This window comes from Pongo abelii, chromosome 9 (genome assembly GCF_028885655.2).
Source record: "Pongo abelii isolate AG06213 chromosome 9, NHGRI_mPonAbe1-v2.0_pri, whole genome shotgun sequence".
NCBI classification, from domain to species: Eukaryota; Metazoa; Chordata; class Mammalia; order Primates; family Hominidae; genus Pongo; species Pongo abelii.
Genome location: NC_071994.2, coordinates 56,566,329 through 56,580,769, shown reverse-complemented (window position 1 = coordinate 56,580,769; position 14,441 = coordinate 56,566,329). Strand labels below are relative to the sequence as shown.

The 14,441-nt window shown below is 43.3% G+C and overlaps 1 protein-coding gene across 7 annotated transcripts in view; it reads left to right on the top strand.

The window, feature by feature from the left end:
- Positions 1-13,488: 13,488 nt before the first annotated feature.
- The window catches only part of LOC129048673 (protein kinase C-binding protein NELL1-like), a 462,277-nt gene continuing 461,324 nt past the window's right edge, over positions 13,489-14,441 (top strand). For 4 of the 7 annotated variants that reach the window (XR_008511202.1, XM_054524593.2, XM_054524596.2 and 1 more), the window contains exon 1: positions 13,489-13,726. Coding sequence is in view for 5 of the 7 variants with exons in the window: in XM_054524593.2 (XP_054380568.1) it covers positions 13,672-13,726 (55 nt within the window). In the remaining 2 variants the exon portion in view is untranslated. The remainder of the gene's footprint in view (positions 13,727-14,441) is intronic. The other 3 variants (XR_008511203.1, XM_054524597.2, XM_054524598.2) reach the window with 2 other exon arrangements.

Below are 14,441 nucleotides of genomic sequence, written 5' to 3'. Positions count from 1 at the left end.
GTACATTTTAGGACATGGTATTTTAGAACTTTCTGATAAATACAGCTTAGGTAAGTAGTGAGTAAGCCAATTAAGACTATAGCTTTTAAGACTCCATTTAGCCGATTCAATTTTAAGAGTTCCCTATTCACAGTACTCATTTTAACTGCACTCTAATGAGAGCGGATCATATGTCTGCAGAAATTGGCGAAGTGTAAACTTTATTATCTTCTTGTATCCTGAACATGCATATATGAAATTTTAAAAATGTGACATGTGTTCATGTAGTGTGAACTTGTCGTGGTGTTTTCTGTCCTTATAAATATCTTATGAATTCTGTAGAGATGGTGAGTTTAGTATAGTGTAGTCTGGGAATTTTATTTTCCCTTACAGTAATAATATCTAAACCTAAAATTGTTTCCTTTAGGGGAGATCATTTCAATAATTTTCTTCATTTATCTTCATAGTACAGGGTCTCAGGCAAAGTTTTCAGTTCAAATCTTGTATATTGTTGTGACATTTTCATCTTGTTTAACAGCAATGAAACCCAACAACAGACTTTAATGTAGATTTTTTTTTAAAAGATTTCATTTGTTAAAAAAAGTCTCAACTCATTTTACTGAGCTCTCCCTTTTCTAGGGCAAGTATCATTGCCATTTGCCAACATCAATATGAACTTCCAGTTTTTAAGAGTAGCTTGTGAAAGGTTTTAGAAAAGGAAACAAAGATGGGTTTTGAACTTTAGATTTTCATGTCTTTTGTCTGCAGTGTATATTTGTTCTCCCCTCTCCTTCTCATCCTTCCCCCCCTTGTCTCCTAAAGCTCGAACTTGCTTGAGTCTATCACAGAGACTAAACCCTGAGCTTCCCCTAAACTTAGCTTTAGGAAGCTGAGCTGTGGCCTCACCTCTCTGCCATGAACACAGGTTTCTCTAAGAAAGCCATATTGATGAGAAGCCCCCAATTAGTGCAGCAGATGTTGCACAATGGTACCAAAAATGAGCCTCTCCAACTGATACCTGGTAGAGTGAGAGGAGCCCGGAGGAATAACTTAGGCCTGGAAATTATCTGCAGGCTTTCCAATTTGAAGGTTGAGAAAAAGAGCTTAAATCAATTAGCATTCTCTCATGGGACTGGTATGTTTGTGTCAGGATGAATGTTTTTTGGCTCTCCTGTTGCCTCTTGGCTAAAACTCGAGTCTGATGCTGGACACCAACCCAATTTCTGCTAATTATTGCTTTTGTGATGAAAAGAAGGTGGGGGTGGGGGGCTCCCACAGATGCTGCCAGGTTTGTTTTGTACAAACTGAAAGTTAACTTAATTGTGAGAATGGAGACCTTGTCACTAGCTGCGTGTTTTGGATTTGGGGGCATTTACATTTGTGTTATGATTTGTCCAGGTAAGATGCAGTAGCTGCTCCCTGAGCAGCTGTTTCCCCCCAACCCCACTTCACTATAATTTCCAAGATTTTTTTCCCTTTGTTTAAAGGGACATGCTTAGGTGAAAGATTCCAAATTTACCTGGAATTGGTTACCTTGTAAATTTAGCTTGTCTAATGGATTGTTTCCATGATATTAAAATGTACAGTCAATAGGGAGAAAAAAATAAATGGATAAAAATAAAATGAATAACATTGCTAGAAACTGGCACCTGAAAATTTCCCTTGAAAGTGGGGAAAAAACCAAGTAGCTGAGGAAAGACTTTCATTGGTTCACTGTGTAGAATGGTGGAGCATTTTCTACTTGTGAGATGATTTCATAACACCAACAAATGCCAGAAACTCATTCAGAGAAAAAAAGCCATATGTGAAAAACAGTAATCCTGTCATATCCTTAGAGGAGAAAAAATGTATATTTCTTAACAATCGGTGTTGTGACTTCTTATGCAAATGTCTTGCATATTAGTAACTTTTATTATCTTTAGGACTGTGCTTATCAGGTACAAATGTGTCTAGTTCTGTTTTATTGTTTCTTTTTCCTTTATATTTATGTATTGCATGAGGTCTGTGGTCAACGCAAAATCATGATGACCTCAATGTCTTTGAAATTTGCAATGTGTTTTTAATATGTAAGAAATGTAATCAACTTGTATTTCAGTAAGCAGCACTTTAAAAAGAGTTTAACACGATGACCTTTAAATGGATAGGACTTGGGTTGTTTTTATGGTAATGTTGCATTGGAGTTGAGTTTTCCCTTAATTAAGCTCTTGTTTCCTCATCTACGTTTCTCTCAGTGCTTCCTGTCCACCTTTGCTGTCAGCATGGTTTTCCCATGCCTAAAAGTAAGATTTTCTTTTCTCTTTGTTCCCTTGGCTATAGGTCATTGTCCTCTTCCCAGAGGCTAGCACAATAACTGTTGCTCAATGTAAGATGAGATGGCAAGATCATACTACTGTTGTTGCACCTGGATTTGAGTTGGGACATGCTTCTTTGAGGCAGATGACTCAAGAGAGGACGTGCTGTGTGGCAGGGTGTTTTGCAGGACCAAAAGGCCAAGGCCAACAGAGGAGCATTTCCTTCTCTTTCACACTGGGTATCAAGCAGAAAACTTCCAGGCTGGGAGCAAAGGTGTGGGTGATTCTGCCTTGATACTCATTTCTCCACAAAGTGGCCCTAGGATTTGTGAAAGTGAAGCTTCCTATCTTTTCCAGATTTTGCTTTAATTGCCCAGAAAGGCCAAGTAGTTTTGAAATGTGGTCTTTGCTCAGGTCACCTCTGAGCAGCCTGCAGCCAAAGAGAAAGTGTTTTCAGATTGGGTATTCATCACCTCTGAAAAGCAAGCAGTGGTTTGACTTGCCTGCCATGGATTAAATACATCTTCAGGTAACCATTTGCCTTATAGGTGTGTTTTAGTAATTGACTAAAAACTGTTTTGTCTCTCATTTGTTCGTGTTTTTTTGCACTTTATTATGGACCTGTAAAGGAATACGTTAGTTCTTACATTGTGTACTTGGCTAATGTCCTAAATGCAGGCATCTTTTGTGGGTACTGTTGCCCATGAATAAATACATGTTCCCTAATCAGGTCCTTATATTTTTTCATTAACTATACATGAAGAAAATATATTATGTTACAAATGATGCATCATATATATATATATCTTATAGATTACATATTATATACTGCACATTATTCATTTAAGAAGTCATTATTCTTGAGGCCCTACCTCAAATTTTGTATTTATGTACAAAAATGCAATTTATTGTATTATATATTTGCCTATTATGTACTGATATAAATTAGAATTTATCCTAATAATGTATGAGTTCACAAAACCCTAAATAAATGTCAGTGTTTAAAACATGATTATAGTATTGTGTCTCTTACAAAGCCATTAACCATCATCTTTATTTCTTAATAAACAGCCTTATAGGTATCCCCCAGATTGATCAATTTTGTTGTGCAAAACCTGGAACAGCCATGGGAAACTGCCCTCCTGGGAAAACGAGATACTGTGCTGCTGCAGAAACAAATATCAATTATTATATTTTTAACCATCAGAATACACTATTTGCTGAATTATTAATCACCCTCATGGGGGGGGAGAGAGAGAGATGGGAGTAGGAGAAAGAAGGAAGAAAAAGAGAAAGAGAATCTGAGTAGATCTGAGATCTGAACAGAAAGACTGGACAAGTTAAAACATTGTGTATGTTTTCATGATCATTTTGTCAGTCTTCAACTATATTTCAATTTAGCAAACATTTTATGTAGTTCCTGTATTGTGCTAGGCCCCAGGCAAAATGGAATAAAATGGTCTCAAATCTTAAGGAACTCAAATTATAGTAGAAGGAAAACCTATTTCTAAATAACAAAGAAATGCCATTTCTCTCCTTTTGAGTGGGTGGAGCCCTCATGTTCCTTACTCAGAGATGGGGCCCTAGGGTTCGGTGTCATGTTCTCTGCTGTCTGATCAGGTCAACCCAGAGGCTTGACTCTGTCCTCCTCAAATGAGCACAACATACTCATGCTCTACCTCCATCTTCAGCTTCAGTGATGAAAGGCTACAGAGATGATCTAGGCTATCCTCACCGGGAAAGAAATGCCCTCACAAGCTGATGCTGAAATCCACATGCCAAGTGCACAGGTGTCCAGCCTGCAGTCAAGCTCCAGGCTGGGAAAAGTCTATGATAATAAGAGCTCCATATAATACATTCAGGACTGGCCTTAAAACTGTACTTTGGCAGGTGCACAGCACTGTGAACACTAAACTCAGTGTAATGTCTTTTCTTCCCAGCAACAGTGCTCCTGAAAGGGCAAGAAGTGCACTCTGTGGGATCAGAGCTTGGTGCTGACTCATCATCTTCTATCTCCTTCCTGAGATTCCTTTGATCATTGTGTGTGTGTGTTGTGTTTAACTCTTTATCTTGAAAAATTTCAGGTATACATAAAGTTGGAGAGAACAGAATAATGAACTCCTATGTCCACATCACACACTTTCAACAATTACCGACTCATGTCCAAGTTTATTTCATGATCCGTCTCCCCACACTGAAACTCTGTTTCCTTAGAGTATTTCAAAGCAGATCCCAGGTACCATGGAATTTCAGTTAGAAATGCTCTATTATGTTTTTATAAACCTTCTAAATATGTTTTTCCTTAATTGGGGATAAGGAGAAATAGGGGAAACTTAAGAGTTAATTTTTTATTTTTAGAAGAAGAGTCACCAGTCTGATACTCCAGTCTCACTGGTGACTCTTTTCCCAGGATTTGTCATGGGATTTGCTGGATCATGGCGAAGTCTGGGAGTCCAGGGGGGATGCTGGGGTATGTGGGGTCTTGGATGTGGGCTCAGGGGACTCAGGATAGCCCAGGTATTTTTATTTCATAACTTGATTCCTCTTGCCTACTCCTTTCAATCAGGAAACAGAGGCAGAGGCATTCTGCAATTATGTGGTATATTCACTTGCATGATTTGCCTCCAGGCTTCCAGCCAGCTCCATCATGTGGCACTCACTGCCGGTGTTCAGGAAAGATGCACAGAGAGAAGTCTGGGTCTTACCTCCTAAGATTGCATGAATTTCATCTTTCCGGGCTTAGGGCTTTGAGATAAAACATATTTAAAAAAAATCACTCTGTCTCACCTACTCAAAAGTGGAGAGCACTGGTAAGCACAGGCCCATGACAATCTCACTGAGAACCTTTTTTTTTTTTTTTTTTTTTTTTTGGCCTACTTGTGAGTGCTTATTTCTATACAGAGCCTTGAGGTGAGGGCAAGAATGACAGAGAACTTGCACTAGGCCAGTACTGATATTTTATAAAGTTGGTAAAATGTGAGGGAGTGTAGGGGAGAAACTGGTAACTGCCTTTGAATTTCTATTCTTCCCTTTTTTAGTAATATCTCTGACTTTAGCCAGGCTTGTTGCCACCCAGCCAAAGCATGACGTTTCTTGGTTCCCTTGCTGCAAAGTATGGTAGATTGACCCGGCTTCACTTCTTTATGCCCCGCCCCCGCCCCCCGTGAACCACACCCTTGTTGTGTCCTCAGCATGGGTGGATTGTACTTCTTGCCCTTGACTTGGGGCTTGGTAATGCATCTGTGCTTTGGCTAATAGCGTGTGAACAGATGTGGCAGTGTGCCAGTTTTGAGTCTAGACCTTAAGAGGCCTCACCTATTTCTGTCTGCTCCTTGGTGTCTCTTTGGGCCATGAGGAACAGATGTGGCTAGCCCATCAACCCAAGGAAGATGAAAGGCACATGGGACAGTCACTCAACTGAAACACAGACCTGCAGTGAGAAATGGAATCAGCCCAGCCATTGTAACCTGAAGCAGAACTGCCTGTCTGAGACCAGCATGGATGAACTGAACCCTAGCCAACCTGCAGATATGTGTTTAGTGTTGTATGACATGGAAATTTTGTGGTTGTTATGTAGCAATAGCTAACAGATACATATGGAGTGGCCCTGTGACTAGGTTCTGCCCAAATATATATGGAAATAATACATGAAACTCCTAGGCATGCTCTTCTTCTCTTCATTCTCTTCCATATTTTGCTGTCTGGAATGTGGCTGTAATGGCTGGAGTACCAGCAGCTATATTGAACCATGAGGACAAGAACTACATTCTAGGGATGGTGGACTCTCCAACTCTAGAATTCTTTTACTGAAGAGAGTATTAAAGACCTAAGTTATTTAAATTACTATCGTTTGGGAGTTTTCCTGTTATATGAAGCCAGATAGAATCTCTACTGATATAGGAAATAAACACTCTTGGCCTTTTATCCCACTCCCTATTCTCTCATCCCTTGTGGAGGAAGGTGCCAGCCATTGGTCCTCATTTCTCAACGGGGTCTCCTTAGCTTTCTCTTTTCATCCAGATCAGTGGGAGCGATGGCTGTGGCAAGGTGCAGCCTGCAGGGAAGGCAGATGGCCAGTCTATTTTGGCTTTCACATAGGCTACGCTCTTCCAGCATTGTCTCTACATTAATAAAAGTGACGTTTTAGCCTCCTGCTAACTGTTGTCTTATTTCTCAATTGGTTCAGAACTCAGGCAGGGAATTAGGCTGTTATGAAACTGACTTCACAGGCTTCATCCCAGGAGAAACAGTAAAGTTCATATGGCCTGGGTTTGAGTCTCACTCAGCCACTTACTTGGTCAATGGCTCACTTTCCACATTTGTAAGATAGATATAATAATGCAACCTACCTAACTGGGTTGTTTTGAAGAATAAATGGGTTAATCCTTGGATAGTACTTACAGCAGTAACCACTCATAGTTACACTTAAGAAATGTAGCCAATACCATTCTGGCCAGGGCTGGGATGGAGCCTGTTTCTAGGGCCTCTTTGAAGATAGTGTGCCAAATTTTTAATGGTCTGTTGGAATGGACATGTGATTACTTAACATTTAATAAAGCCTAGATATGAGCACACCTTGGTTCTTGTCATCAGAAACTTGAAAATTTTCCAAGATTATTGATGTTATGGATTAGAATGGTTTCATCCAAAGAATCATGAGATGTCTTTATCTATATGTCTATATACTTTTCTACCTATTTTCCTACAGATCTATACCCAGCTTTGCTCTAAAACATGTTTGAAGATATGAGATGAGGACACTAGTTAATTTAGCAAAATATGGATCCCTCTAATTTGGATATCATTGAAGTGGACTGTGGTAATTAGAGAACGAAGTTTTCATATAGAGTTTATATGTCCATATAGAAACAGAGGTTCACACATAAATACATTCATTCAGCCTCTTTTTATAACTGCACGTGCATTTCAGGAAATGAAAATATCCACCCAAATCAGGCTTGCACAGTTGCAGAGAGTATTGAGGCTGTTAGGTTTGTGAGGGAAACTTGGTGCTTTTGCACTTTCCTTGACTCTGGCAGCAAGTTGGCACTTGTGTTAGTTTCCTACTGCTGCCATAACAAAGCTCTAAAAACTGAAAGATGTAAGACAACAGAAATTTAATCTCTCACAGTTCTGGAGATTAGAAATCTGAAATCAAGGGTTGGCAGGACAAGTCTTTAGGGGATAATCCTTCCTTGCCTCTTCCAGCCTCTGGAAGACACCGCTTGGCTTGTAGCTTGTCTTCATTTTATGTTGCTTTTTTTTTTTTTTTTTTTTTTTGAGATGGAGTCTCACTCTGTTGTCCAGGCTGGAGTGCAGTGGCGCAATCTTGGCTCACTGTAACCTCCACCTCCCGGGTTCAAGCAATTCTCCTACTTCAGCCTCCCGAGTAGCTGGGACTACAGGCGCATGTTGCTATGCCCGGCTAATTTTTTGTATTTTAGTAGTGATGGGGTTTCACCATGTTGCCCAGGCTGGTTGCGAACTCCTGAGCTCAGGCAATCTGCCCGCCTCGGCCTCCCAAAGTGCTGGGATTACAGATGTGAGCCACAGTGCCTGGCCTTCTGTTGCTTTTAACAGAATACCTGAAACTGCATAATTTTTAAAGAAAAAAAATCTATTTCTTACAGTTACGGAGATTGAAAGGTCCCAGGTCGAGGGTCTGCATCTGGTGAGAACATTCTTGCTAGTGGGGACTCTAGAATAGAGTGGCACAGGATGTCATGGTGAGGAGGCTGAGCATGCTAACATGTTCGCTCAGGTCCTTCTTCCTCTTCTTGTAAAGCCACCAGTTCCCCTCCATGATAACCCATTAATCCATTAACTCATTAACCCATTAATTTCTGCCCTCATGATCTGATCACCTCTTAGAGGCTCTTTCAATACTGCCACATGGGAGCTAAACTTCAACATAATTTTTGAAGGGGATAAATAGTCAAACCATAGCACAGCTACTACAACACTTTAATCTCTGCATCCATGGTCACATAGCATTCTCCCTGTGTCTCTGTCTTCCCATGGTATTTTTCTCTTATAAGGATATCAGTCATACTGCATTAGGGCCTATACTAATGACCTCATCTTAAGTTATTACATCTGCAAAAACCCAATTTCCAAATAAGCTCACATTCACAGGTACCAGGGGCTAGGACTTCAACTTATTCTTTAGAGCAGAGGGAAGGTATAGAATCCAATCTGTCACAGTGCTACTTTCTCATTTTCTCGTTTTATACACTTATTATGTTTATAATAAGTGTATACACTTATTATGTTTATAATAAGTTTTAAACACTTACTATGTGTCCACAACGTGAAGGTAGTTGTGAAGATAGTTGAAAGGCTGTTTGGACAAAGAAGAGTGGCTTCGGGAGGGGAATTCGTAAGGCAGTAAATACAATAGAGGGTTTCTCATGCTTGGAACTGCTTTTAGCTTGCACGTTTAGTTTGGATACTAAAAAGGAGTCCTTCTTACCCTTCCTCTGTGGGATCCGCTGCCCCACATAGAGTCAGCAGTGGAGCAACTCTGGGGGACAGAGAGACAAGGCCTTCTGACTGTTGCCGTGCTGACAGCCAATGAGAAGAGTTCATTCTCCATACTGCTTCCTGGCAGAACATGCATTGATTCATTCATTCAATAACATTTAATGAGCTCCTAAAATGTGCTAGGCACTGTTCTGGGTGGAAAGATACATTGGTGAACAAGAAAGACAAAATTCCTATTCTTGTGGAGCTTGCGTTATATTGCGGTGGGGGGACAGAACAAATAAGTAAACATATAAATCATATTATTTTAGACAATAACAAGCACTCTAAAAAATAAAGCAGCGTAAGGAGGCAGAGAATGTTGGGAGTAAAGTGAGAAGCTTCTTTAGGCAAGGTCTTCTCAAAGAGCTGACATTGAGACGAGATTTGAGTCAGTTAAAAGTGAACCTTCCAGGTAGCGGGGACAGCAAGTGCGAAGATCATGAGGATGGTATGAACTTGGAATGTTTAAGGAACAAGAAAGTCCACCTGGAGTGAGTTAGGGGGAGAATGGGGAGAGAGGGACCTGGGAAGAGAAGCAGGGGTGATATGTTTGGATTTTACTAAAATATGATGGAAAACTCCAGGAGGAGTTTTGAGCAAGGGAGTGTGATATGATACATGTTACAAAACATAGACTATGACTGCTGAAGGTGGAGGTGACTGAATTATACGGGGCAAGAATGGAGGCAGAGAGAAGCATTGAGAGTCTACAGCTGTAGCCTATGGGAGAGATAATGATGGGTTGGAGGAAGGTGGGAGGAGACCTGGTGAGAAGAGAAATTTGACTGGGGATTTTTCTTTAAGGTATAGTGACAGGGCTTGATGCCTTGTGTGTGGGGGCTAAGGGCAAGCAAGTCAAGGATGACCCTGGGTTATGTAGTTGGAGCACTTGGTGAAGGCTCATGCCATGTCCTTAGAAGTCAGCAGCGAGAAATTTAAGAGAAGGGAAAAGTCAAAAGTCCCCATTTGGGCATATTACAATTTTTTGTCATGATTATTTTAAAAAACAGCTTGAGATATAATTCACATATCATACAATCCACCCATTTAAAGTATACAATTCAATTTTACTATACTGTGAATATCTGTGAGAGTTTTACATCCATCATCACAATCAAATTTAGAGCCTTTTGATTACCTCAAAAATAGCCCCTACACTTTTTAGCCATTACCGCCTAATCCTACCTCCCTAACCCCAAGCCCTATACAACCACTAATCAGATGTTTTGTCTCTATAGATTTTCCTATTCCTGACTTTTCATAGAAATAAAATTGCACAATATATGGTCCTTTATGACAGGCTTTTTTCACTTAGTATGAGGTTTTCAAGGTCAATGTTGTAGTATGTGTCAATGCTTCATGTCTTTTTATTGCTGAATAATATTCCATTATATAGGCATACCACATTTTATTTATCCACTTATTTGTCAATGGACATTTAGGTTGTTTCTACTTTTTGGCTATTTTGAATAATGCTCTAAACATTTATGTACAAGTTAGTATATGGATATATGTTTTCATTTACCTTGTGTGGATATTAGGGATAGAGTTGCTGTACAGCAACTCTATATTTAACTGTTTAAAGAATACTTTACATTCTAAGTAGCAGTATATGAGTTCCAATTTCTCCATATCCTCACCAACATTTATTATCTATTTTATTCTAGCCATCCTAGTGGATGTGAAGTGATATCTCACTGTAGTTTTGACTTGCATTTCCCAGATGGCTAATGATGTTGAACATCTTCTCATGTCTTTATTGGCTGCTTGTATATATACTTTGGAGTAATATCTATTCAGATCCTTTGCCCATTTGCAAATTGGACCTTTTATTGTCTTGTATTATCTAGTTGTAATAGTTTTTTAGTAGATACAAGTTCCAATCAGATATGTCTTGCAAAGATACTTTTTCATCGGTTGTTTTTTTTACTTCATTGATGGTATACTTTGAAGTGCAAATGTTTTTCATTTTGATGATGTGGCCATATTATATTCAAGATGTCTAATAGGTAGTTAGATATGTAGGCCTGGGGTTCAAAATAGAGGCTGGGGATAGAGATGCATATTTGAGAGTCATCCCTGTATAGATATTATTTAAATCCATGAGGTGGGATGAGCTTAATAGGGAGGGAGTGTGGCTGGAAGGGAAGGGTTGAGGAGTGAGTCCTGGGGCTCTCCAACATTTAGAGGTCAGAAAGAAGAGGCAGAGGGATAATCAAAGACAACTACTGGCTCCTGAAGAACCCATGGAGGTAGGCCATCCTGAAGGGGAGGGTGGACTTGGGATCTGGCATCAGGTAAGATGTTTCAGTGTGGCTTCCACTGAACACAGGTCTCACTGTAACATTCCACCATCAAGTACATACATAGCCATGTGTCCCTTCATTGTCACTACAGAAACTTGCTGGGCCCATTCTATGAAGGTCACCTTAGCTTAACAGGCCTACACACTCAAAATCCCCACTCAAGGGTTGCACTTATAGGAGGAGATTGCAGCAGTTATCTAGAAAAGATTTATGACCTTGTTGAGATTAACTCTTGTTACTGTTAATGGATGTTATGCTGCAAAGCTATGATAGAACATATGTCTTGCTTTATTTTTTAATGGAACAAGCTAAAAGTCCCATCCCACAGGACCAGCTAATTACACAGAGACTTTAAAGATAGAGAGCGCTGAAGATCTTATCCAGACCACCTTTTCCCCTTGCTGGGGTCACTGTACTTTTAAGGATTCTGGGCTTTCTGAAATCAATAAAAGGGCCTTGGAAACAACAGTCCAAAGCAACTCAAGGCTGTTCCTGCTGAGGTGTACTTAAAGACTGCAGAGGAGAGACAGGAAATGGCTCTTATAATACAACATGTTGTATGGTGTCCTTGTCCACAAGGCCCATCAAGACTTGGGAAATCCTATTCTCTTCAAGATGTGTGATTTTAACGTTAGCTTTAAATGCAACACGCTCCAGGTGGAAGGGAAAAACACGTGGACTCTGTTAGTGAAAATACAGAGTCAAGGCAGACAGATTTCCTTTGGGCCTTAGCCGAATCTGAGTTGGAGTCAGCTGACATCAGTTTACCTCTTAATCATTCAGCTCAACTTCTGGATTGCGCAGTAGACTTCTTGAGCTGGAATTTACCTGCTTGTTCACTTTCTTTTTCATCTGCCAAAGGACCACAACATAAAGGGCCAAATGGGACAGTGGCTTGCACACAGAAATATCCAGAAAAATAGGGCAGAGACCAGAAGAGCATGCTAGTAAAGCCTTGTCTCTTAATAAGCTGCGCTAATTTGGTGAACTTCACTGGGGCTCCTGGGGTCAAAGTTGTGTAGGGGTTAAGGATATAGGAAGTGAAAGTGGGTGCAAGAAGTGAGAAGGGCACGTTCTTATTAGTGAAGAGGATTCTGGAACGTTGGAATTGGTTTCCAGGAAATGAGGGACGGCTGTTCTGAGGTTTCCTTGGACTCCTCTGGGATCCCTGTTGTGAATATTCAAAGGGGTACTGGTGGTGAGGGGGAGCGGGGGGGGGGGGGTTCAGAGAGAGTGGGAAGACTGAGCAAGCTAGGTGGAGTTCATTTGGTATAAATCAGAGGCTGTCATTTCAGATTTCATGACTCTACATATCCAGTTATAAATAACATTCCTAGGTGTTAGTAGGACAAATAGGAAGTGGGACAGAAGTCTCAAATTTGGAGGATCTTCATAGGGAAGGTCAGGTCCTGAAAGGGTCGCATAGAGGGGAGAGGACCCATTCTCTTCTTGCCGGCAAGTAGAAAACAAAGCCCAGCCCAGCTTTTCTCTCCAGAGAATGTTGTGGTGGCGGAGGGAAAAGAAGGTGGAGGTCCCGGAGGAATTGCAAATGGAGCCAAAATGTGACTATGAAAGAAGAGTGGGCTTTTGATAATACCATTAAGAAAATCACGCAAGAAAAAAAAATGATGGTTAGGAATTACCCCTATGTGGCAGCATCTGCCCTGCAGAATGAGAAGGTTTGCAAATAGACTTCCCAAACCCCAACCACAGCTCGCTCCGCCTCGAGGACCCCATTTCTGCACCCTCACCTCAGCGCCCTCTTCCTGCACCCACAAAGAGAGTACTCAGTCATAGGGGTTCACCAACAGAAGGTACAGGCGGTGAGCAGGGACTCAGCCATCATCCCCCTCAGGTCCCTCCCCACCCAGTTGACAGAGCGAATTCCGAGTAATTGTTTTCCGAGGGGGTCCGTGCGCGCTTGGTGGCGCCGCCTCGGTCTGCGTTCCCCCGAGGAAAAATACCCACCCGCGAGGGCTCGGCGGCTTTTCGACTCGGCAGGGATGAACTGTGGCAACTTCGGCAGTCCCCACCGCGGTGCGGAAGCAGAGAGGGCAACATTGGCGACTGCGGCTCGGAGGGGCTGGAGCGCGTGAAGCCGTGGGAGCGCCGTGCGCCTCCCGCTCTCTCGTTTCGGCCGCGGGTCCTGGGACTCCGACTTCGGTGCTCCGGGTGGTAGCGGCTGCGGCGCCTGCAGTCCATATCCTCGCAGTTCTGCGGGCGAAGGAGGCGAACGGAATCGGCCCCCAGTGAGGAGCGCAACAAGCCACAGTAGCCAAGCCCCGCGATCCTGCCCGGGCTCCCAGGCGAACGCAGCCGCAGCGGGGGCCGGGCCCCGAGCCCCACGCCGCCGCCGCCGCCGCCCGCGGTGGGGGGCGGGCTGGGGGCGGGGCGGCCGGGGCTGCCTTCCCGGGCGCATATCCCAGCGCAGCACCCGGCGCTGCCGAGCCACCTCCCCCGCCGCCCGCTAGCAAGTTTGGCGGCTCCAAGCCAGGCGCGCCTCAGGATCCAGGCTCATTTGTTTCCACCTAGCTTCGGTGCGCCCTGCTAGGCGGGGACCCTCGGGAGCGATGCCGATGGATGTGATTTTAGTTGTGTGGTTCTGTGTGTGCACTGCCAGGACAGGTAAGCATGACTGTGGCGGTTAGAGGGATCCGGGAAATGGGGGTGCCCACAGCCTACGGCGGCGTGGGGAGACCTGGAGCCGAGCTTTGCGCTGGTCTGGGGAACGGCGGTAGCGTGGATCGGTTCCTGGGATCTCTTTGCCCTGCTCGGAGTGACAGGGTGAAAGAAGGGACTCACGGGCTTGAAGATATCCCCGTTGAGTGCCCTTTCTCAGGGGACCCGGCCTCAGGGGCGCAGGAGTGAGGGGCGCGGCCGAGCGGGCGCACCCTCTTGCTGCTAGTAACCAGCTTTCGGTCCCAGGGAGTCGAAACCCGCAGCAGGGCGGGCCCGCGTGCCCCGTGTTCCCGAACTTGAAAGGTCCCCGTGTTCCCGAACTTGAAAGGTGCTGTGGAAACCACTCTCGCCGATCCCCGCCAGGCTGGGAAGGGGTAGCTGCGGGAGTCGCACCTGCAGAGGGAGCGCTTCCGGCTGGCGGGCGCGGCCGGGGCCCGGGAGGGCGCGGTGCGGCGAGGGGAGAGAGCTGCGGGAGAACCCTGGGATCCCGCGACCTCCTCCTGTCCTTCCGTGACTACCTAGGAGAACTCCAAGAGTATTCTCCTCCGCCCGTCTTTGCTCCCAAGGGCTGGGCGAACAATTATCTGAGGGAAATAGAGCAGTGGAGACAATCTGGGGAAATTTTCTCAAGCTCAAACCAGTTTTCTCTTGCCATAATCGC